The sequence below is a fragment of the Setaria italica genome, chromosome II (assembly GCF_000263155.2).
Source record: "Setaria italica strain Yugu1 chromosome II, Setaria_italica_v2.0, whole genome shotgun sequence".
NCBI lineage: Eukaryota > Viridiplantae > Streptophyta > Magnoliopsida > Poales > Poaceae > Setaria > Setaria italica.
This window is the reverse complement of record NC_028451.1, coordinates 6,418,592-6,443,904: the sequence shown is the minus strand read 5'-3', so window position 1 is coordinate 6,443,904 and position 25,313 is coordinate 6,418,592. Positions and strand designations below refer to the sequence as shown.

Genomic DNA, 25,313 nt, shown 5'->3' with positions numbered 1-25,313 from the left:
TTGGCCGGTGCAAGGCGTGCCGCTACCGCCCCAACTCGCTCGCCCCGCGCCTTCCGGAGCTGCCGGGAAGGGCTACGCGGCCGGCGGGGATTGGTGCTCGGGAGGGGAACGGGCGGCCGCTGGTGGGGATTCGATTCTCGGTTGGTGGTGGCGGGTTCATGGGAGCAGAGACGAGTGCGCTTGGAAACAGGGAGTGAGGAAAAACAGAACGAACCGTTTGTTTATGTAATCAGTGGTATTGGTGGGTAATTACCCACCAACTCCACGAGGAGGTTCGAAAGAGAGAGTTTGGAGCAGCAAAAGAGGTGCTCCAAAACTCCACCCCCATTTGCACTACAACTCCATGGAGTTGGCTGCTCCATGGAGTTTTGGAGCTGGGGTGTTTGACTGGATTTTTTGGTGGAGTTGCTGGAGTTATGAAGTGGAGCCATGCCAAACAGGACCTTAATAAGGGCAGGAGGCTGTGCAATTGCGTTGAACGGATCAACGGCTCTGATGCGTTTTCTTGACCCGTCTGGGCTCTACGTGAGAGAGACATGCGCGGAGTCGCCTCGCCCCCTCTGGTCGGTTCCGACCGGCGAGAGACCTGGATGCCTGGTAAAAGAACCGGCGTGCCCAAGCTTTGTAGACTAGTAGGATTTTACGGTTTAAGTGATAGATGCAGTAGACTAGTACTAGTTATTTGTTACACTTATGAACTAGTTGTAGTAATTTATATTCATGATGATCAACTAGTAGTAATACTGTTGTTTCATAAAAAAAAGCTAGTAGTAATACTGATAAACTTAAACAATTCGCAATGAATGAACTATGGTTAATTCTTTTTGTTATTTGGTCACAAACTCACGATGCATTTTTGTTATAAAGTAATTAAGTAATGATGAATGTTTCTTCAATTTGCATTGCATTCCTGACTGGACATGTGCTGGATTGGGTACAAATGACCACGTGAAAAATTACGGGTATATATCCATCCTGATTCCTGAAGCTCGCAACTCGCAAGCATCACGGAACACAGATATAGCAAAGCGATAATGGGATATCCAGCGATAAACGATACTTTCCACAAGCAGAATTATACTATTTCCAATCCTGATGAATCTTGATCTGCGACAGCATGCAGCGGACTTCCTTGGCGCTGGGCCGCTCCTTAGGCTCGTCGGCGGTGCAGAACATGGCGATGCGCAGCACCAGCACGATTGACTCCTCGTTCTCGGCGCCGGCAATGGCCGGGTCGATGGCCTCGGCGTGGTTCCCGGCCAGCATCACTCGCCGCAGCCACTTGACCAGCCCGACCACCTCGTCGGTCTGCGTGAAGAACGGGTCCGACGGCTCCTTCCCCGTGGCCAGCACGGCCAGGATCACCCCGAAGCTGTACACGTCGCACTTGGCCGTGAACTTGAACGTCCGGTGGTACTCTGGCGCGATGTACCCCAGCGTGCCGGTGACGTGGGACGACGTGACGTGCGTCTGCGCGTCGGGTATCGCCTTGGCCAGACCGAAGTCAGTGATGCGCGGCTCCAGGTCGTCGTCGAGGAGGATGTTGGCGGGCTTGAGGTCCCGGTGGATGATCTGCGGGACGTGGGAGACGTGCAGGTACTCGAGCCCCGCCGCAACGCCCACCGCCACGCGGAGCCGCGCGGGCCACGAGAGCCCGGCGACGCCGCTGCCGCTGCCGTCGGCTTTGAGCGCGTGGTGCAGGCTGCCGTTCTTCATGTACTCGTAGACGAGGTAGTGGCAGTCGGGGCGGGGGACGTGCGCCGCCAGCGGCAGCAGGTTGCGGTGGCGGATGTGGCCACGGTGCGGATCTCCGACTGCATCTGACGGGACCACTTGTCCAGCTGCCGTCTCTCCTCGTCGCTCAGGTTGTTGGGGGTGTCGCTGTTCTGCTTCTTGATCTTCTTGATGGTGATGAACCGGGGCTCCACCCCTCGCGCTCCACGGGGAGCTGCGCCTTGTACACCTCGACACGGGCGGATCTGGGCCCCGGGCTGCAACCCGGGGCGAGGCCCAAGAGCAGTGGAAAGTCCTTCATAAAAATAGTATAAAAGACTTTTTGGTCCATTAGCCCACCCCGAAGAGAAGTTGGCCCAGGCGTTCAGGCGGCCCAGCAACTCCCGTCACCCTAGCGCTGCCTGCCTGCTCTGCTCTGCTCCCGTGACCCGTCACCTATCCCCTATGCGCCCACCCCGGACTCGCCACATCTCGTCCGCAGGAGCCAGCGCCCGCCCAGGCCCCGCGGCCCCAACGCCCCGCGCCCCCGCCGGCAGGCCGCGCGCCGTCCGGTCCCCGCCGGCAGGCCGACTCCCCCCCCTCCCGCCCCCTGGGCCCCCGCTGGCCGCTGCCCCGCCGGCCGCGCACGGTGCCCGGCGCGCCCACGCCCGGCACCCCCAGGCCACGCCGGCGGCCGGCCCCCTGCTGAAATTGCTCCAGTATGCCATTTTTTTAAATTGCTACATGACTGCTAGTCTGCTTACCTTTTACATGGCTACTAGTCTATTTATGCTATTTCTATGCAAAGTAATGATAATGAATATTTCATTTCATTGATTTGAGCATGAAGTATTTGAGTCTTAGTTTGCAATTGCAACATTTCATAATCATAACTTAGAATGGAGAAATACTATGCTAAAAAGAGTAGTGTTGAAAGTGTAGAGAGCCGGGTTGAGCAAAAAAGACCACGGATTGAACTTAATATGAGAGATATAGTTGCTGATCCAGGAGAAAGGAAGCCAATTGATGATTTTCATCGTGACATTAGGGATGAGGCAAGGAGAGCATATCTACAAATAGGTCCATATAGGTTAGTTGGTCATAAGTTTCCAAAAACAAAAAAAGATGGTAAAGGCCAATCAAGAGAATTTGTTGGATCATGGTTTGATCAATTTGATTGGTTAGAGTATAGTGTAGCCAAGGATGCAGCTTATTGCTTTTATTGCTCTCTCTTTAAGCCACAACAAGCTGGGTTTCATAGTAATGATACATTCACCAAAGTTGGGTTTAGAAATTGGAAGAATGCAAAGAATTGTTTCCGGGAGCATGCTCAATCAATTGATGGCTTTCATAATAATGCAAGAAAGCGTGTACTTGATTTAAAAGATCAGAGGCAAAGTGTTGAACATGTGTGAACTGTTACAAGTGCAGCAGAAGAGGAGTCATATAAAGCTCGTTTAAGTATCATGTTAGGCATTACTAGATTTCTCCTTTTGCAAGCTCTAGCCTTTCGTGGACATGATGTCGGCCATACACCCCAGGTCCACGAGTAGGCCTTGGATGGCCCACCAAGGGACGTACTCAGACAATATCAGAACAAGGATGGGCGTATCCTACTCGGACTAGTCGAGTATGTTTATGGAAAACTACTCGGGCCATTACCGAATAGAACTCTGTAATAGTACCCGACTGGGACTCAGACTTGTAACCCTGCCCTCCCGTGTATATAAGGGCGGGCAGGGACCCCCCCTCAAGACATCATCTAAACATACATCAATACAAACCAACACACAGGACGTAGGGTATTACGCGATCTAGTGGCCCGAACCTATCTAAATCGTGTTCCTTGCGTCACCATTGATTCCTTGATTCTCGACGACCCTTACCGCATAAAAGACCACCTAGGGTACCCCTAGGCGGGTGTTGCCGGTCTAAAACACCGACATAGTATGCCTCCTAGAGTGACTAGAACGCAAAGGTATTGGCTTTAGCTCAGGCAAGAGTTTCAGATGAGACGATTCTTGATGCACAAAAATTGCCAACCGAAGGCCAAGCAACAACCTCCCACACTGAGGACATCGTCGACATGAAGATTGGCGAAGGCAAGTTATTTGATCTTTTTTCCTAAAGCCAAAAAATTGGAACGTCTTCATTAGAAACCAAATCATTATTAACACATACCACCTGTATGACTGTAACAGAATTGTTAGGTGATGCACGCCCTTCCACAAGAGCAGAAGTGCCACAAGATTCAAGATGGTTGGGCAGAGATCTGGACAGGATAAGCAGAGGGTTACACACCAAGCTTCGATCCATGTTGAAGAAGGGCTCAAACAACCAGAAGTACCAATGCAAGCTGCAAAGTTTGCATCAAAGGGTGGGATCATAATGTGTGGGCATATACCGATCCTTACTCGCTGGAAGGACTACAAGGCTGATGATGAAAAACAACTCAAGATCTACATTGGCAAACTGGTGGTGTGTATATATCGACTCATCTACTACCATAGTTCTTTGCATCCTTTTCTTTCATCCATTTTTCTGACTACTCTTGTATTGTGCTTAATATAGGAACAATTTAACATTGACACCACCAGTCAACTTGTCATAGAGGCATGCACTGACATGCTCAAGTCGCAAGAGAGACAAGGGAGGTACCAGCTCAAGAAAAAATACTTCGAAGATCTTGCAGCAAATGAAGTTCCAACCAAAACTCCTGTGACCACTATAAATGATGACTAGTGGAACAATATGGTTATAATGTGGTCTAGCCAACCTCACAGGGTATGATAGAACTTCAACTTACCACTAGCACATTTGCATGTATCTATATGTTCCTTTTATTCATGTATCTTACACAAGTTTTCATTATTGTAAAGGAGAGGTTTACTATAAACATCGATAATCATGAGGCGATCAGGTATCCTCAACACACAGAATCCAGAAGCTATGTTGCACAGGCTCATGCTGTGGTAAACAACTGAACAAGTCATGTTTTTTCTCTGTACTTTATTTGATGAATCTTCTCATGCTCCTTGTTGCAAGGTAACAGTTTATGCCTATTTTTTTTATCATATTATAGGGAGAAACAAGTTGAAGGAGACCCAACTCAAATTGATCTTTTCAAGAACTTCCATTGTAGCAGAAATAGCTACATCGCTCTAGTATAGGCAGGCATTGTAAGTACTTGTTTACTTTACATTCTTCTTTGCAACAACAACACTAGAAACATTTGTGATTACTTTTGTGAGACCATTCATTTTCTTTCTTTTATTAGGCTTGGATGGGACAAATCGTTGCCTAAAATGGAGATGACTAACCAAAGACTACTGTTGAAGCAGTGGCTGCAGTTGTGCAATCTAGGATATTTCGGGAGGTTGCTGGCATTCACCCACCCATAAAGAAAAGGACTAGGGTTGGTACTATACTGCAGGTAGAAGAAATCCAAGCTGATATTGAGAGTGAGAAACAAGGTGGGGCACAACTTCGGCAAAAGATTGCTGAACAGGAGTTAGTGATGGGTGCACTGAGATCGAGGGTTGAAACACAAGAAGCAACATTAAAGTCTTAGATAGAATAGCTCGAAGCTTTGAAAAACAGCACAAAGTAGTTACACTCTCTGATTTCTAGCCTGATAACCTTTAGCACCAGTCAGAGCCAGGTGAATCCTTTCCTAAACTAAAGTGTATTGCCTGTGAACTTGTTGTTTGTTCCTGATGAATTTTTGTTGTATGTTGCATTGTTGATGTTGAACTTGTTGTATGTTTTATTATTATTGCTGGTGAATTATTAATTAATTGTGATGTGAACAATATGGAACTTGGAAATGAGCTGTTTTTATGTCTATGATTGTGATGGTGGTCAACAACGAAAATTGAATATATGGCAAATCCAATAATAGGTTAGGGCCCAGAAAAAAAGGCCCAATATGATACTACGAAATGCAATAATGGCTCTTCGTGAGATGCGCTAGTGCCCGAAAAAAACGACCAATATGGCATGCAACAAATATTTTTCGGCCCAAAGAATAGCATGGAAACCTAAAATGGGCTAAAAATGACCCAACAACATTAGGCTCATAAAGGCTCTTATATGGATCAGGCTTCAATTTGTGACAAACCAAAATCGTCATAACACCCCTACCACATTGGAGCCACATTGGATTCTTGTCCAACATGGCGCAACCTCCGAAATAGTTTTATGATGACATGTGGGACGAATTTTCATTCTTCATTATCTTAGTGACGCACTGAAATAAGGAACGTCACTAGTCGCGGTTTATGACGTTCGACTAGTGATGAAGTGTTTTCGTCACTCCCGCTTCATAAATCACGGTTTATGATGAAAAAACGTGTTTATTACACTTTTTGGTTCGTCACTATTAGGAAGATTTCTTGTAATGTTTCCTGGATGGACGTCTCGTAGGTGCTATCTTTGGTTTTATGCTGTTTGTGCTATTTTAGGTCGTTTTCAACTACATACAAGCGCGTAAGCTATAGTTTTTTTTTGGGGGGGGGATGACAATGCACCAGAGACTTTGCGTTGATGACTTGTTTTCATTTGCTACTGCATATTTTTTCTATAAAATCATTGTCATCATACAAACATAACTTAATCTACAACTTTAGATTATGGTATTCTTATACACAAGTATTTGAACTGCGTCCTGGCTTAGTGATAGGAAGGGTCATCAAGCACTGCAACCGCCCGAGCTTGAACCCAAATGTAGCACCCCCATTTTATGTAATATTCCAAAATTTGTAAAATTTGTAAGAGTGAAAATTTGCAAAAATTCAATACTTTTTGTTTGAATTGTGTGCTCATTTGAAAAGGTAGATAATCTCTCTCTCATCTTAAATTCCAATTCAAAAATATGTGTGGAATGATTTTGTTCTTCTCAAATTTTATTTGGAGTTCTTGATTGAGTGAGCTTTGAATTTTGAATTCAATTCAAAATTCAAACTAAATTTAAAACCTAAACCTAATTCAAATAAAAACAAAAACCTAATCTAACCTCCTAACCCATCGGTCCACTACCGCCCGGCCTAGATCGGTCGCGCAGCACCCTGCTGGCCCAACTCGCCCGATCCCCTCACTCGGCCCGCCAAGCCGCTGTCGGCCTAAGGCTGCACACGCCGCTCACCTTCACCTGCGCACGCTCGCCCACTCGCTCCCTCCTTCACCCGCTGCCACACCAGACCCACCAGTCAGCCACTCGTGCCCTATAGTGCCTTCTCCTACCTCCCACCGTATCGCACGCACATTGTGCGTGCGTGGTCACGGGTGCGCGTTGTGCCGCCCTAGCGTGCACCGCCGCCCTAGGGCGCCCCTGTGTCCCCCTTCCGGAGGCTTACATGGGGTGAAATGCCCTCCGTGCACCCAGAACCCATGCGCCGCCGCGCCCTAACCCTAGGCTCGGGCCGTTGGATAGGCGCCACGCCGCCCCCTTGCACGCTCGCCGAGGATGGATGGCCGTTTTCGCCTTTGCCCCCGCACCACCTCTCCGCCCCTATAAAAGGCCACCCACTCCATCTCCGGCCGAGCCATCTCTCTAGCCCTTGGGGCACTGCCATCCACTGCATGAGGGAGAAGAGGGCCGTGGGGAGGAAAGGAAGAAATGGGAAGGGGAGAAGGAGAAGGAAGGGGAGGAGGAGAAGAAGAAGGGAAGAGGAGGAGGCTATTCGTGGGGGAGAAGCTGGAGCTGTCCGCAGGAGCATCACCGCCCGAAGACGTCGCCGCCGCCACTCGCCATCACGCCGCACCTTCGCCAAGCCGCCGTGAGCTGCTCTCTTCCCTCTCCCTTGCTCTGCCCCAGTAGAGTAGCTTAGACCGCGCCGCCGTAGCACCTTGCCGCCGGCCGTTGCAGCGCCTTGTCGCCGGCCACCGCGGACCCAGATCACTGGTGATCCGCGCGCTGCTGCGGCTAAGCTGCGGCCAAGGAAGCCCCGTGCCTGTGCACTCGCGCTCGCCCGTGCGCCTCTCGTCTGCGACGTGCCGCACCACCCGCGCTCTTGTCAGCATGACACATGGCGCCCCCTCAGGCTACCACGTGGAACAATCCTGTGCTGACACGTGTCACCCCTTTAATAAATGTTTTCTAAAATTAATTAAATAATCCTATGATCTTTAAAAAATCATAACTAATTTATTTTAACTCTGAAAAATATGAAACTAGTTGCATTAAATTCGTAAAATCGAGCTTGTGTTATTTGTAGCTAGTTTGGTGTTATTTGTGTCGGGCATACATCCCCAGGCCCACGAGTACGCCTTGTACGACCCACTCAGGGACGTACTCGGACGAGATCAGGATATGGAAGGCTACACCGTAGGGTGACATAGCCTCCACAGACCCCTGAAGACTAGTCGGAATAGACAAGGAAACTACTCTACCGACTAGGAGTAGAATTCTGTAACCATGTCCGACTAGGACTCCACCCTGCAACCCTGCTCCCCCGACTATATAAGGGTGGGCAGGGATCCCCCCTCAAAACAAGAGCTAAGAAGTTCAATACAATCAACACACAGGACGTAGGGTATTATGCGATCTAGCGGCTCGAACCTGTTTAAATCATGTTCCTTGCGTCACCATCGACTCCTTGATTCTCAACGACACCCACCGTACAAAAGATCACCTAGGGTACCCCCTAGGCGGGTTGCCGGTCTAAAACACCGACAGCTGGCGTGCTAGGTAGGGGCAATCGCCGAGTTTCTCCACGCGAGATCGATGGCATCAGTCATTGTCAAGCCTGTTTTCACCTTTAAGGCAGGCACAACCTTTATTTTTGGATCCTGGCTTTGCATCACCGATGGCACTGGATCGTTTCAACGCTGCATCATTGGCATCCAGGAGAAGGAACATCTCAACAAAAGCTTTTTTCAGCAAGAAATGGAAGATTTCGCCAAGAAAAACCAAGCTTCCAACGTCAACAACAACGAGTTTGACTACGGCTCGGACTCGACCTCAACTCGGACTAGTCCGCACAAACTGAAGACCAAGTTACCCCGCAAGTCAACTTCAACTTGAAGATGATTCCCGTACGGACTCCGCAACTCAGCCGAGGTCCACCAAGGTTTCCTCACTCGAACCCGACCCAAACTCAGAACAGTTAACGATTGCGACTATGACTCGGACTATGTCCAAGAAATTCCATTATCAGACCCAGCTCAAGGTTTGGTAGTTACTTCAACCCCACAAGGCAGATTCGTTTATTGGTTGGGGATGAAGCCATCCTTTCTCACCCATGACTACGAGTCGCGCCTTGTCGCTCACATAGACAACCTCCCGTATCAAGAAGGCGTCCCACTCACTTCAAACCGCGAAGAAAGCACTACAGAGATTGCAACACCAAGCTCTGGAAGCTACTACTCAGACAGAGAAATTTTTGTCATCACACAAAACAATGACGTGGGTACTAGCCAACAGAGAACTCCTCGATGGATAGCACAACTCGACAACGTTTCAGAAGATGAGTCATCAGCTAACGCCCCGCAAGATGAAACTTCTGAACAGAGAAACCAAAGAAGGGCACGCAATGTTACTCAGGCTGAACGTCGATGACTACTAGCTACAAACATCCCCATCATGAACCTCAAAAGAGCATTCGATGCAGTGCAAGCCTAAGAACACAACACTCCACTCGCAACAATTTCCGCAATCACTCTCATATCAACTCTCATACCTCATGACAGAGACAATGAATTAACAGCTCAACTCGCACAGTAAGGAAATGGATTAATCGCGCAACTCGCAGAGCAAGTTTACAAACTACTCGATAAAGAATCCCTAATCCCATCTATCTCTCACAACTCGGCCCATCAAGACGGTAGCAGAGATGTCACGGTCCACGCTGGCCATCGTGAGGCTCAAAGAAAAAGCAACGAGGTAGTCAACCAACTAAAGCAACATAGCCAGGGACAAAATGAACGCGAGGCTCCAAGACGAAATAAGGACGCTGGAGATGCCAGCTGCACCAACTCTGCAAAAAGCCTCGCCATTGCGGAAAGGATCACGAAGTGTCAATTTTCAGTGATCTAAGGGAAGTAATCAACAGTCGTCACGAACGCGAACGCGAAGTTGACAACTATAACCATTTTCCTGCTTTCACCACGCAGGTAATGAGGACTACGCTACCCGAGAAATTCAAGCCAACAGGCATCACCAAGTACAACGGCAAGTAGGACCTAGTTCAATGGCTCCGATGCTATTCACTGGCAGTTCAGGCAGCCGGAGGCAATGGCGACACAAAAGTCATCTATTTTCCAATATGCATGGAACCCGCTCCATTAACATGGCTTGAGTCACTCAAGCCTAGAACCATTGACTCTTGGTAAGATTTGACAAAAGCTTTTACCAATAACTACGCGGGCTTCATGTCCCCACCAGGCAATAAAATCGATCTAAGTCAAGTTAAACAAAAAGAAGGTGAGACACTCTGCGACTACCTGCGCTGATTTTTCGAAAAGAAGGCTACAATAGTCGACATCTCAGAAATAGACGTCATCGAGTGCTTTCAAAATAGCCTCTACGATCGTCGAACATACCAAGACTTTGGCAGACGACGACCAGTCTCCGTCAAAGATCTCAAAGTCATGGTACAACAATGGGCAGACAAAGAAGATAAAGAGCGTGAGCGATTCGGCTCCCATCGCAACCATGGGCACGACAACAACAACAACAACAGTCATGAACAAGACAGGAACCAAAATACTAATACTCGAAACAACTACTCGGGTAATCCCAACCGCAAACGCAAACCCGACAACACTGTTGCTACTATGACCAACTCAAGGAAGAAAGGATCTCGCAAACGTGATGAGGGACCCACCTTCACTGAGTTACTCAAGAAACAATGCCCTTGGCACCCAAACAGCAAACATTCAGCGATAGATTGCTACAACATGCGCTGAGTAATGCAAGATCTACCCGCACCATCACCTCCCGAAGAATACAGTCAGAAAAAGGATAAGGGCAAAGGCAAAATTGATAAAGATGAAGAAGGCGAGGGAGATTTCCAGACCGCCTCCGAGACAGTCAATGCCATTTTTGGCGAAATCCTGGGTACCGCATCCAAACAATCCAACAAGCTAGTACTCAGAGAAATTATGGCCATCGAGCTAGCAACTCCCACACCACTCAAATGGTTTGAGGTACCCATAACCTTCAGCAGAAAGGATCAATGGACAAGCTTCTCAGAACCAGGCCGATTCCCTTTGGTACTTGACCCTGTTGTTGCAGGCTCAAGATTGACCAAAGTACTTATTGACGGCAGAAGCAGGCTCAACGTCATCTTCGCCAAAACATTAAGAAAAATGTGCCTTGACATCACAGACATGCTCACTCCAATGGACTTATTGTTTTACGGGATTGTCCCAGGAAATGCAGCCTTACCACTAGGCCAAGTTGTCCTACTAGTAACTTTCGGCACTAAAGAACGTTACCGAACCGAGTACATCAGATTCGAAGTCGCCGACTTCGAAACCTCTTACCATGCCATACTCAGGAGACCAGCCTTGGCTAAGTTTATGGCCATACCACATTACGTCTACTTGGTACTCAAGATGCCAGGACCCAAGGGAGAATTAACTCTACGTGGAGACCTAAGGCGATCATACGAATGCGACACCGAAGCTGTGGAAATCGTAGCAACCTCTCAAGCACCTAGCCCCATGCAACAAGTTTTCTCGGCTTCAAAGAAACTTAATCCCACAGAACTCGAAATCCCAGAAAACAAGACGGGATCAACAAAATTCAAACTAGCAAGTGAGAAGGACTTCAAAACCGTTGATCTCCAGACTGGTGACCCATCCAAGATAGCTCTAATTGGAACAGGGTTAGACCCCAAATAGGGAACCGCGCTCATCAGTTTTCTTCGGGCTAACCACGATATCTTTGCTTGGAATCTAGCTAACATGCCCGGTGTGCCCAAGGAACTGATTGAGCATTCACTAAATGTTAATCCCAAGGCTACCTCGAAAAGACAACGCCTATGAAGGTTTGCTCAAGACAGAAGAGACACAATCAAAAAAGAGCTAGCCAAACTACTCGCAGTAGGGTTCATCAAAGAAGTTTTTCATCCTGATTAGTTAGCCAACCCTATACTCGTTCGCAAGAAAAACAACGAATGGAGGATGTGTTGACCCTGGATCTTCTAAACTTGGCATTCTTGGAGTTTTTGCCTTGATGTAATGACGTTTAATTTACGTTTCGTCGTATCTTGTTCTGTTCAGACCCGAGCTATGACCTAGATGACCTTGACTACACCGAGGAGGACCCAATTGACTACGGACAAGGTGTCATGTCACTTCCAACCATATAGATCCTATGCATGCTTAGTTGCTAGCCCTTTACTTGTATTGCTTGCTTGATGATGATGGATTGCATAGCCAATGTCTTAGCCATGCCTTGATAATTGTTTATCATGTTTTCCTTGTTTAGCTACCTTTGGGGATTAGCTACAGACCCCTAGCTAGTCCACCGCTCATATATCCATATGCATGCTTTTGAGTTATGGATGGGATTCCTTGAACACTCTCGCATGTGTTTTGGGTGAGTGTGACTCCTTGATGTGTTCTTGGCAGGAGCAAGCCATGATTGGTACTGAGGAGTGCCTTGCCAGGAGAGAACTTTCTGGACTCTCTCTATACCCCGTACCTGTGGTGGGTACCTTGTTTGTTACTGAAGAGCAGGTGGCGTACTTGTACGTTGCAGGTGCTTCAGCACATACTTGTTGGTAGAGTGCTCGCTCTCAGCCACTTAAGAACCAAGTCAATTTACCACCAGTCATAGCAGCTACTTTTCGTACTTACCGCTCGCTTACGTTATGGGTGGGGTTCGGTCTGAGACTAGTAGTGGATAGTGCTCTGCCTGTAGGCAGATTGCAGGATCGTGTAAGGAGTTCGAGGCATTGGCCTGCTCTGACCAGACTGCACCCTGGCATGGGTAGGTTTCACAACTTCGAGATCCTCACTGGTGACAGCGTGCCCTGCAGCTGAGGACGGTTCCAGACTCGAGGAAACAGGAGAGAGCTATCTACTTACTAGGGCTTTGGCTGTTAGGTGGGGTTTCGACAGGTAGCTACCGTTCAAGCTCCATCTGTACGGGTACAGTTGTACAACCTCTGTAGAGTGTATAAATCTATAGCTATAGTCCATATCCATTGGATATGGACAGTGCTATTGACTACCGCTACTTCTGACTAGACTTCTCTTGTGCTTCTACCTTCCCTCTTTTTGAGATAGGTCGGCGTTTGCCATTGAGATGTGAGGGGAGGAAGCTCTCACATCACCTAGTGTGTTTGGGTGTTGGATCCTTGGGTGAAGGATCCGGTGTTTTGTGCAGACTTCATTGTAGTTGAGGTGTTGACCTCGGGATAATGTGCTTTGCTTCCTTGATTTGCTGCTGCATAAACATCTACAACCATATATAGGTTTTACCCATCCATATAGTATAATTCACCCGTTTCCTTGTCTTTGCTGCTTTTGGGAGTTGACATGGCCTACCTGCTTCTCGAGTAGATGCTGGCTTTTCAAGGTTGGAGCCCGACTACGACTTCGACAATGACGGATGGGAGGACTAGGGATCATGCTTTGCTTGAGTCGCCTGTGAAGAAGGTGTTCGCCATAGCTTATGTTTCCACTGCGTAGATGTTTTACCTTTCTTGATTCAATCCTGATGGACTTGTACCGGCATGTGCCACTGAGAGGTACTCGTACTCATGATATCTATGATGATGTTTGTACTCTATTTCTCCCTATATTCTGTATTGGTATGGATGTGTACCATCTGAGACAGGGATTCGCACGTGATAGCCTTCCTAGGACTATCGCCGAGGTGCCTAGGTTTGAATTCTTAAAAATAGGAATTCAGGTCTGTTTCATCTTACATGATAGGCCGACACATTCATGGAAGTCTTCAAAAAGATATACATAGATCAGATTTTATTGTAGCATATACGAAGTAGAGTGTATAAAAGCCCCCAACACACACACATTTTGGGACATAGGAATTATAATTAAAGTAGTGTAGCATCATGTCTAAGAAAATAGAAAGAGTTTTGTGTAGAAATAAAAGATATCATGTCAATGTTGAAAGTAGTGTGTTAGAAAAATAACTAAGGACGATATTGCTATTGTGTTCAACGTAGTTTCTTTTTCCAAGATTATACATTTGGAAGCCCTGTTTCAAAACCAGGGAGTGGAATATGCCACCAAAAAAATCACATGGACAGAAAAGTAGCTGCTTGGATGGGACACAATAACTCAATTTTTTCCGGATTTGCCCTATTCGTCACCTGTAAAAGAAAACAATCGTTGTTCAGGTTTGCTCGTGTGGTCCTCTTGTAATGGATCATCACCCTGCCCCCTTCACATTAATTCAATTCAACGTTTACTAATTTCTAGCTAAAATCATGTAAAATTTTAGCCCATTTTTTTAGTCTTATGCTTAAAATTTGTCTGAAAAAAATTTATGCCCTCCGCCACTTGCTTCTCATCCTGTCACCGGCTTCCAGTCCTCCCTCCTGCTCCTTCCCCTACACACCACAGCCAGGATCGCCACCCGAACGCCGCAGCAACCTCCACCAAAATCGGAGCCCGTTATTTCACCTTGACGTTACAGTAGTTGCTATCTATCGCCTTCTACCAGCTGTGCTTATGTTGGACGGGAGCTGCATGCACCTACCTACTCTTATTTGGCCTACAAGGTCTAGTTTTACCAGGTGACAACTACACGGGGAGAAGAAAAGGCATGCAAGCAAATAAAAGATTGATGACATTATCCACATGCAAATTATTTTTAAAAAAAAATTCTAGATCTTAAACCGTATATTCAAATTAAATCCTTACAACAAGATCTTTGAAATAAGACCCCCACTTAACTATGTTTCGAAGATAATTTTAAAAATTATTTTTTAATACGAAACAATTAATTTCAGCTATTGTGACCAAATAATTGTTTATATACTTATTAGAATAAATAATTATAAACATGTAACACCCAAATTTTTTTAAGAAATTAAATTCACTAAAATTTGCTCAATTAGGATGTCATTTAAATTTCTAGGCATTTAATTTCATTTTTATCTAAATTAAATTAATTCATCATAGGAGTTATTTGTGCATTGCATGCTGGTGCATTTATTTTGTTTGCTTGTGTTTGAATCAAATTTGAATCTCAAATTTAATTTCCAATTTTTCAAAACCTTTTCCTTTTCTCCTTTTCTTTTTCTTTTTCTTTCTCCTTCTCTTGGGCCGCATCCTTCTTCTCCCCTTTCTTTCTTTTCTTTCGCGGCCCGCTCCGCCTTTCCTCCGGCCTGCTCCATCTTTTCTGCCAGCCTGCGAAGCTCCCCGCTCCGCTTTTCCCTTGCCGGCCCGTCTTCTTTTTCTCCACGGCCCACGAAGCCACGCTGGCCCAGACAACCGTGCCGGCCCATCCCCGCTTTGCGGCCACCGACAGGTGGGCCCCACCGTCATCTCCCACCTCCGGCTGGGACTCCGCTCCGCCCGCAACAGCCGCGCGAAATCTCCGCCTGGGAGCTGCCTCCCCGGCCGATTTGAATGGCCCTCGCCCCTATCCCTTGACGCGCAAGCCGCCGCCATCCGCCCCTATTTAAGCCGCCGCACCCCCGGCCTCGAGCACCCGCGCCAGCACCCCGAAACCCTAGCTTCCCGAGCTCCAGTGCCGCCGCCATCTCTCCACCGCAAGCCGCCGCCGTAAGGTGATCCCCGCCGCCTTTTGGCTCACCCCGAGGGCTTAAATGAGTTCGCCGTGTCCCCCGCTTTCTTCCCATGCAATCCACGCGCGAAACCGAGCCCCGGAGCGCTGTTTTGGCCAACTCCGGCGACCCCGCCACCGCTCGCCGTCGCTCGCTGCCGCCTGCCGCCTTTTCCGCCACCGCCGCGCTACCGCCGACGAGCGCAACCGTTGGATCCAGATCCGACGGCCCGCAACGAGTCAACCAAGTCGCGTACCGGTCAACCGCGCCGCGCCGCTGCCCTTTTGCACTTAAGCCCTCGCCTTTTCCGCGAATCAACCCGCAGTCCAATATAGTTCAAAAGTATTTGTGTTTTGGTCCTATTTTCTTTCGGTTTAAACCCTGAGTTTCTCTAAAATCAACCTGCCGTCCGTTTTGGTGTTTTTGCACGTTGAACCTTCAGTTTCTACGTGTAATTATGTATAAGTCCTTGGTTTTTCGCAGTTTGACCCTAGAAGTTTTATTTTTCTCGCAGAAAAGCCCCTGGATCTTGTTTTAATCATATCTTTGCATCTTAACTCCGTTTTTCGCGTTCTTTATATCCACGTGTTCGTTTTAAAGTGTAGATCAATTTTACAAGCTTGTTTTCTCTGTTTAATTATGTTTGATGTACTGTTTTCTTACTTTATGCCCATGTTTGCTTGTATGTGCTCGTGTGACGCGTGTAGACGTTCAACAGTTCGAGGGATTTGAAGATCAAGCCTTCGAGGAGTATGAACAACAGGAGCAAGGCCAAGAAGGCAAGTCGTGTCCTTGATCACTACTTTTCAGTCCTATACACCTTTACTTTCTTGTACTCAACAACTATGCTATGCACATGTTAAGATTAAATTGAAGGGTCCCAATTAAGGTTCGCCTAGATTGAATTTACCTTTGCCTTGACCAACCGGGTTTACCTTTATGTTGGGTAGCTCATGCATAGTGCTTACTTGGTATAGGGTGGTTTAACTGAACTCAATGTCTAATCTTGCTTTACTTCTGTTATACCTTTCATTAATTCAAGATCACAAGTGTTTAATCGGAACATGGAGAACCACCCAGGAAAACAGTGATACCACAAGACTAAATGGCTCTGGTCTTGGCTGAATAATTAGAAACTCTAGTTTGAAGCGGTCTTACTGAAAGGGCAAGAGGGGGAGATAGTAGTTGGCATATAGCACTCCCTCTCTTGGGAAGTGGGCTTTGCTAAGACACTATACCACTAGGGGACTGCTATATACTGTGCTGATCATGAAACCTAAGTGGACCACTTCTTATTAGGGAATCTTTATAAAGGCCTCATAGCGTCCCTATGCAATCACACCTCGGAAGTGTGGTATTGTGCTTGGCCGGCACAGCATGGTTGGGTTAAACTTCTTTTGAACTTTTACGCGACATGTGGGTAAAGATGTGCCACCTCTGCAGAGTGTAAAACTGATCGATCAGCCGTGCTCACGGTTAAGAACGGCCTGGACCCTCACATGATAAAACTATCGGAAGATGGACTTAAATTGTTGTCATTTTATGCATATGTTGTTTACTTTATTTATGCTCTTGTTTAATTTCGAGTGGTATGAACTTACACTTAGTTAGTTGCTAATAAAACTTGACCAACTTAATTAAAAGCTTATGCTAATTAAAACTTAACCATACCTTGATTGGCCGTACACTACACTATTCAACATGACTTGTTGAGTACCAACCATAAGTGTACTCACCCTTGCAAAACCGCTGTTCAGACCAAGATAATCCGGTGGAGTACTCTGACGACTTTGAGGAGTTCTAGGCGTACGGTTCTTCAGTCAGCTGCCTGTGGTGTCGTCGTCGTCTTCGGAGTCCGCTGCATAATAATTTAGGCTTATGTTTTATTGAGACTTTTGGTCATGTAATAATGGTTAATACTCTCTTTATTTCGTTATGGCACACTCTTTGATATTCGCTTATGTCGTACATGTGTGTAACTTGATCCTGGCGCACATGTATTTAATGCACTCGGTTTTGTTTTTAAAATCGGGTGTGACAAAACAAAAAAGAAATAAAATTAGGAAAAATGATAAAACAAAAGAAAGGAACAAATGTATGTAGAAAAGTTATTGGAACAATTATAACCACCTCGTGAATGAAAAATATATGCATGTCAACTAATAAGTATATAAATATATAAAAAGCAAAAAGAAAAAGGAAAAAAATAAAGAAAGCAATAACCAAAAAGAAAAAACAAACAAAACAGGAATAAAAGAATAAAATGAATGAAAGAAAATGTAAAAAAAGAAAAGGAAAATGAGAAACCGTCGTGCACCAGGTCGAAAAGGCCTAACAGGACCAATCCACGCCCCTCTCACCCACAGGCGATAGATAGCTATCCCGGTTGCGATGTGTCCCATGGGTAAGGTCGTGATACGGTTCGAAAATGATGCCGCATCTTGAGCTGAGTGCACCATCCCGCTCACATTGTGTAACACCTAGAATGCGCAAAGGATAAAATATGCTTTGTATGTTGGAATACGTAAGGTTAAGGGCTAAAGGTTGACTTTTGGATCCGTCACTCGGATGGATGAACGGAGACCATAGTTGCGTAGAGCTTGTCAAATCCATTCCGTTTGATCACTCATATAGCTCGTTTGGAGTTCCAGTCATGAACTTATCAATGCTGCAATGTTTCACGCTTGAATGCTAGAGTAACCGCGCGTCTTGAAGGTTAGGCAAACCTAAAGATTGAATTGGACTTTTTGGTAGTTGGAGAAGTTGTAGAAAATTTCATAAGGTTTTTAGATTGGTTAAGTGCATCTTCATATGAAGTTTGTAGCTCTAGATATACCTATTTTTACTAGGATTGTTATGTAGTTGCTATCAGATTTTCAGTTTGAGGTTCCTCTCAAGATTAGAGTATGTTCATGATTTTTCCTCTATTTATGGATCTCTAGAAAGTTGTAATTTCTAAATTTATCTTTCAAATGCCACAAGATGGGAATTTTTAGCCATCAGGATTAAAAGAAAAAAAAAGAGAAGCAACGGTGCTGCTATCATGTCTAGATTTGCGTGTGCTTTTGTGAGAATGGTGTAGGAACGCTTTGAATTATGTTTGTTTATGCTTGTGTGTTTCTGTTGATGCTAAGTTATGTTTCTGAACAGGTGGTGCACCTTCGGATCGTGCTTAGCTCACGTTCGTAGTCTTTAGCGAAGGCAAGCAAACATAGCGATGTGGTCTACATGCTTTAACTCTGTTGTTTGAATTGCCTCCATTTAGTTTCAGTACCTCACACTACCAAGATAAATCTGAAATGGCTTTATATATTGTTCCACTTGAGGCTTTACTTTTGAAGATATGAATTTGAAGTATATGAAGTTCATGCATTTCAATCTTGCATTTGCAATCCATGTTGTTTATGCATATGAATAAACCGTAGCCGGATTGGTATGGTAAGTACTGATACAGCAACGTATATTGAGATATAGCAATGTGGTTGCGGCCCTCACCTCCTTCCTTGGGGATGTGTGGGTAGAAGTGAAGTCATGCATTGCATTGCACCATTTGCATATTCATTATGAAGTATTGTTGTGAAGTATTTATTTATCTTACTACTCGAAGTTATGTGGTGCTTCTTTTATAATCATAATTCTTAAATTGTTGCTTAATATATTTTGGTTTAAATGACTTGGTTTGCTTGCTGAGATTTTCCATAAACCTCGTACTCTTTTTCCCCTTTGCAGGTTCTTAAGTTTGGAGGGTACTTGGATGGATGGGAGTAGCAGCATATGTGCACATACCTCTTCATATATATACTTTGGACACATGTGTTGTAATAAAAATGTTTGTTTGTGAAGTCTTTGCTGAGCTTATAATCTCTTTTGATCTAGTTTGTAAGATGTTTATCTAGATGATTTAAGTTGCTTCCGCATGCCCTGTTCTTTTATCTTTGTTGCTGTTTCCTATGTGTGTACCTGTAATAGTTTTAGTGTAGTGTGGTAACGCTTCAGAATGTTGCTGATGTTCTAGGGTGTTACACATTCTGAATCTTTGAACTCTGATATCAAATTTCTTTACTTCTAAGATCGAACCTTATTCTTCTCGAGTCTACTTTGAGCTCTGGTACGCAGTTCGAGCTCCAGTTTTATGCTATCCTCTGAGATTTCAGAGAAAAAATATTATTTGTCCTGATTTCTTACAAATAATCACATTAGTAATCATCCAAATAGGGTCTAAAAAGTAACAAGTACAAGGATTGCACAGTACAAATACTGATAAATTTTTTTCTTTATTCAGCCATAAAGGACCATCCTTATTCTGAGAGACCAAATTTATAGACAAAAATTGCTCGGGAAGGGCAGCATATGGATAGCCCAATAGCAGAAAGACAGAATCCAAGGTTGCCTTGTGACCAGCCAGGAAGAATCAATGCTTAGCTTGAGCTGCGTAGCAATGTCCAGACTTTTCGTCTTTCAGGCATTGAGACATGTCTAAGCTTCACGAGAATCATAATGCCTTGCGACGCCAAAGAAGGAAGCTGGCGCTCGCTTTGGTTCAAGGGAAAGCAAAGGCCAAAGGAGAGGGGAGCATATTATTTTTTCCAGCCTACCTATCAGTAACCACATACATTTGCAGTTTTGCACTGCTGCGTGATTGCATCGATCACCTCGTTAGGCGTATGTCACATACAGATAAGGAGAAGAAAGTAGTGAAGAAGCAGCAGGGAGGGTGGCACCATGGCGGGGACGGCGCTGGGCATGGCCACCACACTGGTGGGCAGCGCGCTCAGCGTCGCCTCCTCAGCTGCAAGAGAGGAAATGGGCCTGCTGCTTGGGGTGCAGGATGATATCTGGTACTTGATTTACCCTTGTTCAGACGTACTTGTTCAAAATTCATAATCTTCAACCAACATTTATCTCATAAATTTCTATATTTTGGGATAAATTAAAAGCACTACAACTGGAATATTGTTTGAAAGTACATTCCTATTACGATAGCCTTATCGTCAAAGAAAATGTAAGAGAAATTGTTAGCAAAATTTTAGACCTCTCCAAGTTAAATTGTGCTTACATTTGAAAGGAATGAAGTGCTTACCATGTTGTTTCTAGGCGTTTTCAAGTTCCTTGTTTGGTGTGAGCAGTTTTTTTATCTAATTTTGAGTTGCTTTGCAATTCCATAGTGATTGAAGTATATATACTGTCGTCTTTGTATTTGTAAATCGATGTCTATGTTATCAACCAGAGTAAAATTTATCAAATTTGAAATATAGCGACATGTGAAAAATGAAGGTTTTATATATTTTAGAGAAAATTTAAACACCTGTATTGGGCTTTATAGAAACTTTTGGCATACACTATATTGAAATATCTATTGTATTCTTTTAATCCAAAATTTTATTTAAGTGTGGCCTTGGCGCTACGGCTATACTAGTGAACTCGTGGTTTACATGTACTTATATGCTAGGACCTTTTGTTTTATGTTCAAACATAGGAATACTCTTTGGAATTGCCAGCATATTTTTCAGAACCTTGAAAACGTATTGATCGACCTTGTATCTTGGTCTTGTTGTCAGATATATTAGAACAGAAGAAAGTATATTGAAAATGCATGGGAAGCATATTTATTCATCGTGTTTGGTTGTCACTTGTCAGGTTCATCAGCGATGAGCTAAAGATGATGCAAGCCTTCCTCAGGGCTGCTGACGGGGCGCGCGAGACCACTGGGGTGCTGAAGGCTTATTTGGAGCTGATCCGTGACTTGGCATATGACATTGAAGACTGCCTTGAAGAGTTCATGGTTTTCATCAAGCACAAGAACCTTGTGCAGCAACTTCTCAGCTTGCGAGCACGTCACAGGATTGCTGTCCAGATACGGATTCTCAAACAAAGAGTCCAGGAGGTGAGCCAAAGGAACCTGAGGTACAATGCGATCAAGCTCACACCATCCACCTCCAGTGATTTCAGAGTTGATATGGGGCTCACTCAGAATCTCGCGGCCCTATATGTTGAGGAAACCCAGATAATTGGTTTGGACAAGCAAAAGGAGAAACTAACGAAATTGATAACCAAACCAAAGGTGCTCGAGAAGCTGGAAGCAAGCAAATCTGGCCCAAGAGTGATATCTATTGTTGGTATGGGCGGCCTTGGCAAGACAACTCTTACCAAGAAGGTTTATGATAGCAAGGAACTTGGTGACATGTTTGACACCCGTGCTTGGATAGCAGTCTCACAATCATTTGACCCAAAAGAGCTACTTAAGGAGATGATCAAGCAACTCTTTGGGGCTTACTCATTGAAAGAATTCTTAGAAGAACATCAAGGGCAGGTACTGGGAGTACGACATCTCACTGATCACCTGCGTACAAGACTGAAGGAGAGAAGGTACCTTGTTGTTCTAGATGATGTTTGGACCATTGAAGCTTGGAATTGCATATATCTTAGTTTTCCAGAACACAGTAAGGATGACAGTTGTGTAGTAGTGACTACACGAAATCATAAGTTAGCCGAGCATTGTAGTCCCCCATCACACATACACCAACCTGAAATCCTTGAGGGAAAAGATGCTAGAAGCTTGTTTCTGAAAAAGACAAATAAAAGACCAGATGACTTGGAGAATGATGATCGCACAAAGGAAATTGTTGGGAAGATACTTAACAAATGTGGAGGACTGCCGCTTGCCATAGTGACAATAGGAGGCCTACTAGCCAATAAGGATACGAAAGAGTGGGAAAATCTGTACAATCAACTCCCTTCAGAGCTTGCAACCAATCCAAGCCTTGAAGCACTAAGGCAAGTGGTTCATGTAAGTTACAACCATTTGCCTTCTCATCTCAAGCCTTGCTTTCTGCATCTCAGCCTCTTTCCAGAAGATTTTGAGATTGAACGGAAACACCTGGTGAATAGGTGGGTAGCTGAAGGGTTCGTGACAAATGCTACTAGTAGAACACTCGAAGAAGTAGCTGAAAGTTACTTCTATGAACTCATCAGTCGAAGCATGATCCAACCATCCAAGCTGGATGTTCTTGGGAATGTGAAGACCTGCAGAATTCATGATATCGTGCATGATATTGCTGTGTCAATCTCTAGCCAGGAGAATCATGTTTTCTTAGTTGAAGAGCATACAAGTGCCACTAGTACATCAACAGAAAGCATCCGACATATATCATGCTTTACTAAATGGAAATTGAACAGTGCCATGGATTTCAGCCGTGTTCGATCCTTAACTATGTTCAGTAAACCTTTGCAGCCAATAGCCTCACTTTGTTCATATGAATTCAAGATGTTGAGGGTTCTGGATCTTAAAAATGGTGAATTCATTACAGAGCAACAAGACATCAGAAACATTTCAATGCTGCTACACTTGAAGTACTTGCATTTTCCATGTTGGTATTCACATATCTATGCACTTCCCAGGTCCATAGGAAACCTGCAAAGCTTGCTGACTCTAGATATACGGAAATCAGCTGTTTCGACCCTACCAACAGAAATCACAAAACTTCATAATCTTCATAGTCTCCGATGCAGCAGGATACAAAATGATGATAGAGCAGGTGTATATTTTAGAAGAAGCGACTATGGAGACTGGTTTTGTGATGCCTTATCTTTAACGGGTTTAGCTAACCATGATACTCGTAATGATGCAAATGCTGACCTTCATGGGGCCGTGTCTAGCTGTTGGTCTTATTCATCTGGCATTAAGTTGCCCAAAGGAGTGGGAAGATTAAAACAGCTACAAATACTAGAGAAAGTTGATATCAAGCGAACAAGCAGAAGAACAATTGAAGAGTTAGGGGAACTAACTCAGCTGAGAAAGTTAGTTGTGAGAGGGAGAGGGGCCTCCAAGAAAAAGTGCAAGGCATTCGGTGAGGCTGCACCGAAATTATCCTCCCTCCGTTCCCTTAATGTGAGTACTAAAGATTATGTTAGAGAAGCTGGGGTGCTGGATATGTTAGTTTCTTTTACATCCCCTCTCCCGTGTCTTGAGCGGCTCAAATTGAAGGGGCTCCTTCAGCAGGTACCTGCTTGGGTTGGTGAATGTGTGAGCTTGGTGAAGATTGACTTGAAGTATTGTAAGTTCAAGGAACTGGGGGCCTTGGCTCAATTGCCTAACTTGATCCAACTACGACTTTTTGAAGATGCGTACGATGCAGAGAAATTGGTGTTCTGCAGGGATGAATTCCCAAAGCTGAGGATCCTACGTCTACAGCATTTTAGGAGGTGGCCACTGACTAGGGAGGTGACGTTTGAGCAGAGCACCTCACCTAACATGGAAACAATATACATCAAGAATTACCCGTTGACATCAGGAATCAATGGTATCGAGAACCTTCCAAAACTCAAGGAGGTCTATATTGAGGGTGGTATGTTGGCGAAGCAAGATATGCTAAAAGAGGAAGCAGGTAGACACATGAATCACCCCGTGTTGCAAATTCAGCGCTGTCTTCCTCCGATCACTGAAGAGTCTGAGGCGACGGTGGAAGTTACAGAGTCCATTTCTGAACAAGGGGAGAGCTCGCAGTCTTGATCTGGATTCCATGACGCCATCCATCCTCCTCGTCATCCTTGACAATCCACAACAGGTCAGCCCTGACTCCTGCACATCGCCTGGACGTTATTCTTCATCCAGAAACATCACTACATTGAATTGCGGTACCTCGTGCCGTTTTCACTGTTCCATCAAATGTATCGTTGTATCCTGTGCTTGCTTACTGTTTGTGTGTAATAATCTGGCCAGAAGACTTGTTAACTCTATTCCACTGCTTGCATGCTCGTGTCTGTTATAGTCACAACTGTTGTTCTGTCTGTCTGTATATGCGTACAGCCAGTGGTGCTCGGCCTTGTGTGTAAACAATCAACAGACATTTTATTTGTGAATCTATGTGTGTTCTTTGTCAGAGATCATCGCAAAGTAGTGCAGTGTTGGTGTATACATGTCACCTAGAATTGTGTTGAAACACATGCTGCTGGAGATTTCCAATCGATTCGTTTCTTCTGACACGACAGTGTTCGTTTTCGTGCATCAAGTTTGGCACCTGAAACTCTGTCCCGATCATTAAAACAGAGGTGCAAACAGTACTGAACTTGCTCTGCATCACCCTCAACGGCTCAACCTCAACCGTGCATTCCGATATCTCAGGCCGGCTACTACCCCACGAGAACTTGACAGCACGCGTAGAATGTGCAACGATTATTATTGGCCGAGACTACCGTGGCTGTTGTTGTATCCTTCTGTGGGCATTGCCGTGTCACGTACTCACGTGGTATTAGTTAGCTGCAGCTACCTTCGTGAAATCTGAAGAGCAAACACAGCTGCCATTATTCTACTCCGGCGGCACCAGGCTCGTCTCACCTTGGTCATCCCATTGTTTTCTCTTACAAAGATAGAACCCAAGCCTACAGCTTCATCCTTCACAAATTCAAGGCTAAATTGACAGGGATCAAACCAAACAAGCTTAATCATGCAGGTGGAATTACTTACATCAATTCTGTGTTAGCTTCCATTCCCATTTAGTAAATGCAGAATATTATTTTTTCTAAAACTTTCACTGAGAAGATCAATTCCATACTTCGTCGCTTCTGGTGGCAAGGGGTTCAAGATGAGGATTCTTCTAAGCCTTTTCACTTCAGATTTTGGGATGATATTTGCCAACCTAAAGCTGTTGGAGGTCTGGGAATTAGAAATATACATTCTGTCAACAAAAGTTTGGTGCTACACTCTCTTTGGTTGGTTGCCTCTAATAAAGATCCTTTTCTCACATCTGTTCTCAAAGCCAAATATTTTCACAATTCTTCTTTTTGGAAATCACCTAAGCATGGCCCTAGGTCTGCCTTCTGGTCCTCCATCCTTCAGGTTAAACATCACTTGCATCAACAATCTATTATCTAGATTCACAGTGGCAACTC

The 25,313-nt window shown here is 45.1% G+C and overlaps 2 protein-coding genes across 2 annotated transcripts; one reads left to right on the top strand and one right to left on the bottom strand.

The window, feature by feature from the left end:
* Positions 1 to 1,080: 1,080 nt before the first annotated feature.
* On the bottom strand, positions 1,081 to 2,065 carry LOC101783854 (leucine-rich repeat receptor-like serine/threonine/tyrosine-protein kinase SOBIR1). Its single transcript, XM_012843566.1, is given in 3 exon segments — positions 1,081 to 1,799; positions 1,802 to 1,927; positions 1,930 to 2,065. Coding segments are annotated over 3 exon segments (981 nt in total).
* Positions 2,066 to 19,955: 17,890 nt separating this feature from the next.
* LOC101782884 (disease resistance protein RPM1) lies at positions 19,956 to 24,304 on the top strand. Its single transcript, XM_004955715.3, has 2 exons — positions 19,956 to 20,263; positions 21,063 to 24,304. Exons 1-2 carry the CDS (start codon positions 20,148 to 20,150, stop codon positions 23,932 to 23,934), a joined length of 2,988 nt encoding a protein of 995 aa, XP_004955772.1. The 5' UTR covers positions 19,956 to 20,147; the 3' UTR covers positions 23,935 to 24,304.
* Positions 24,305 to 25,313: the final 1,009 nt, after the last annotated feature.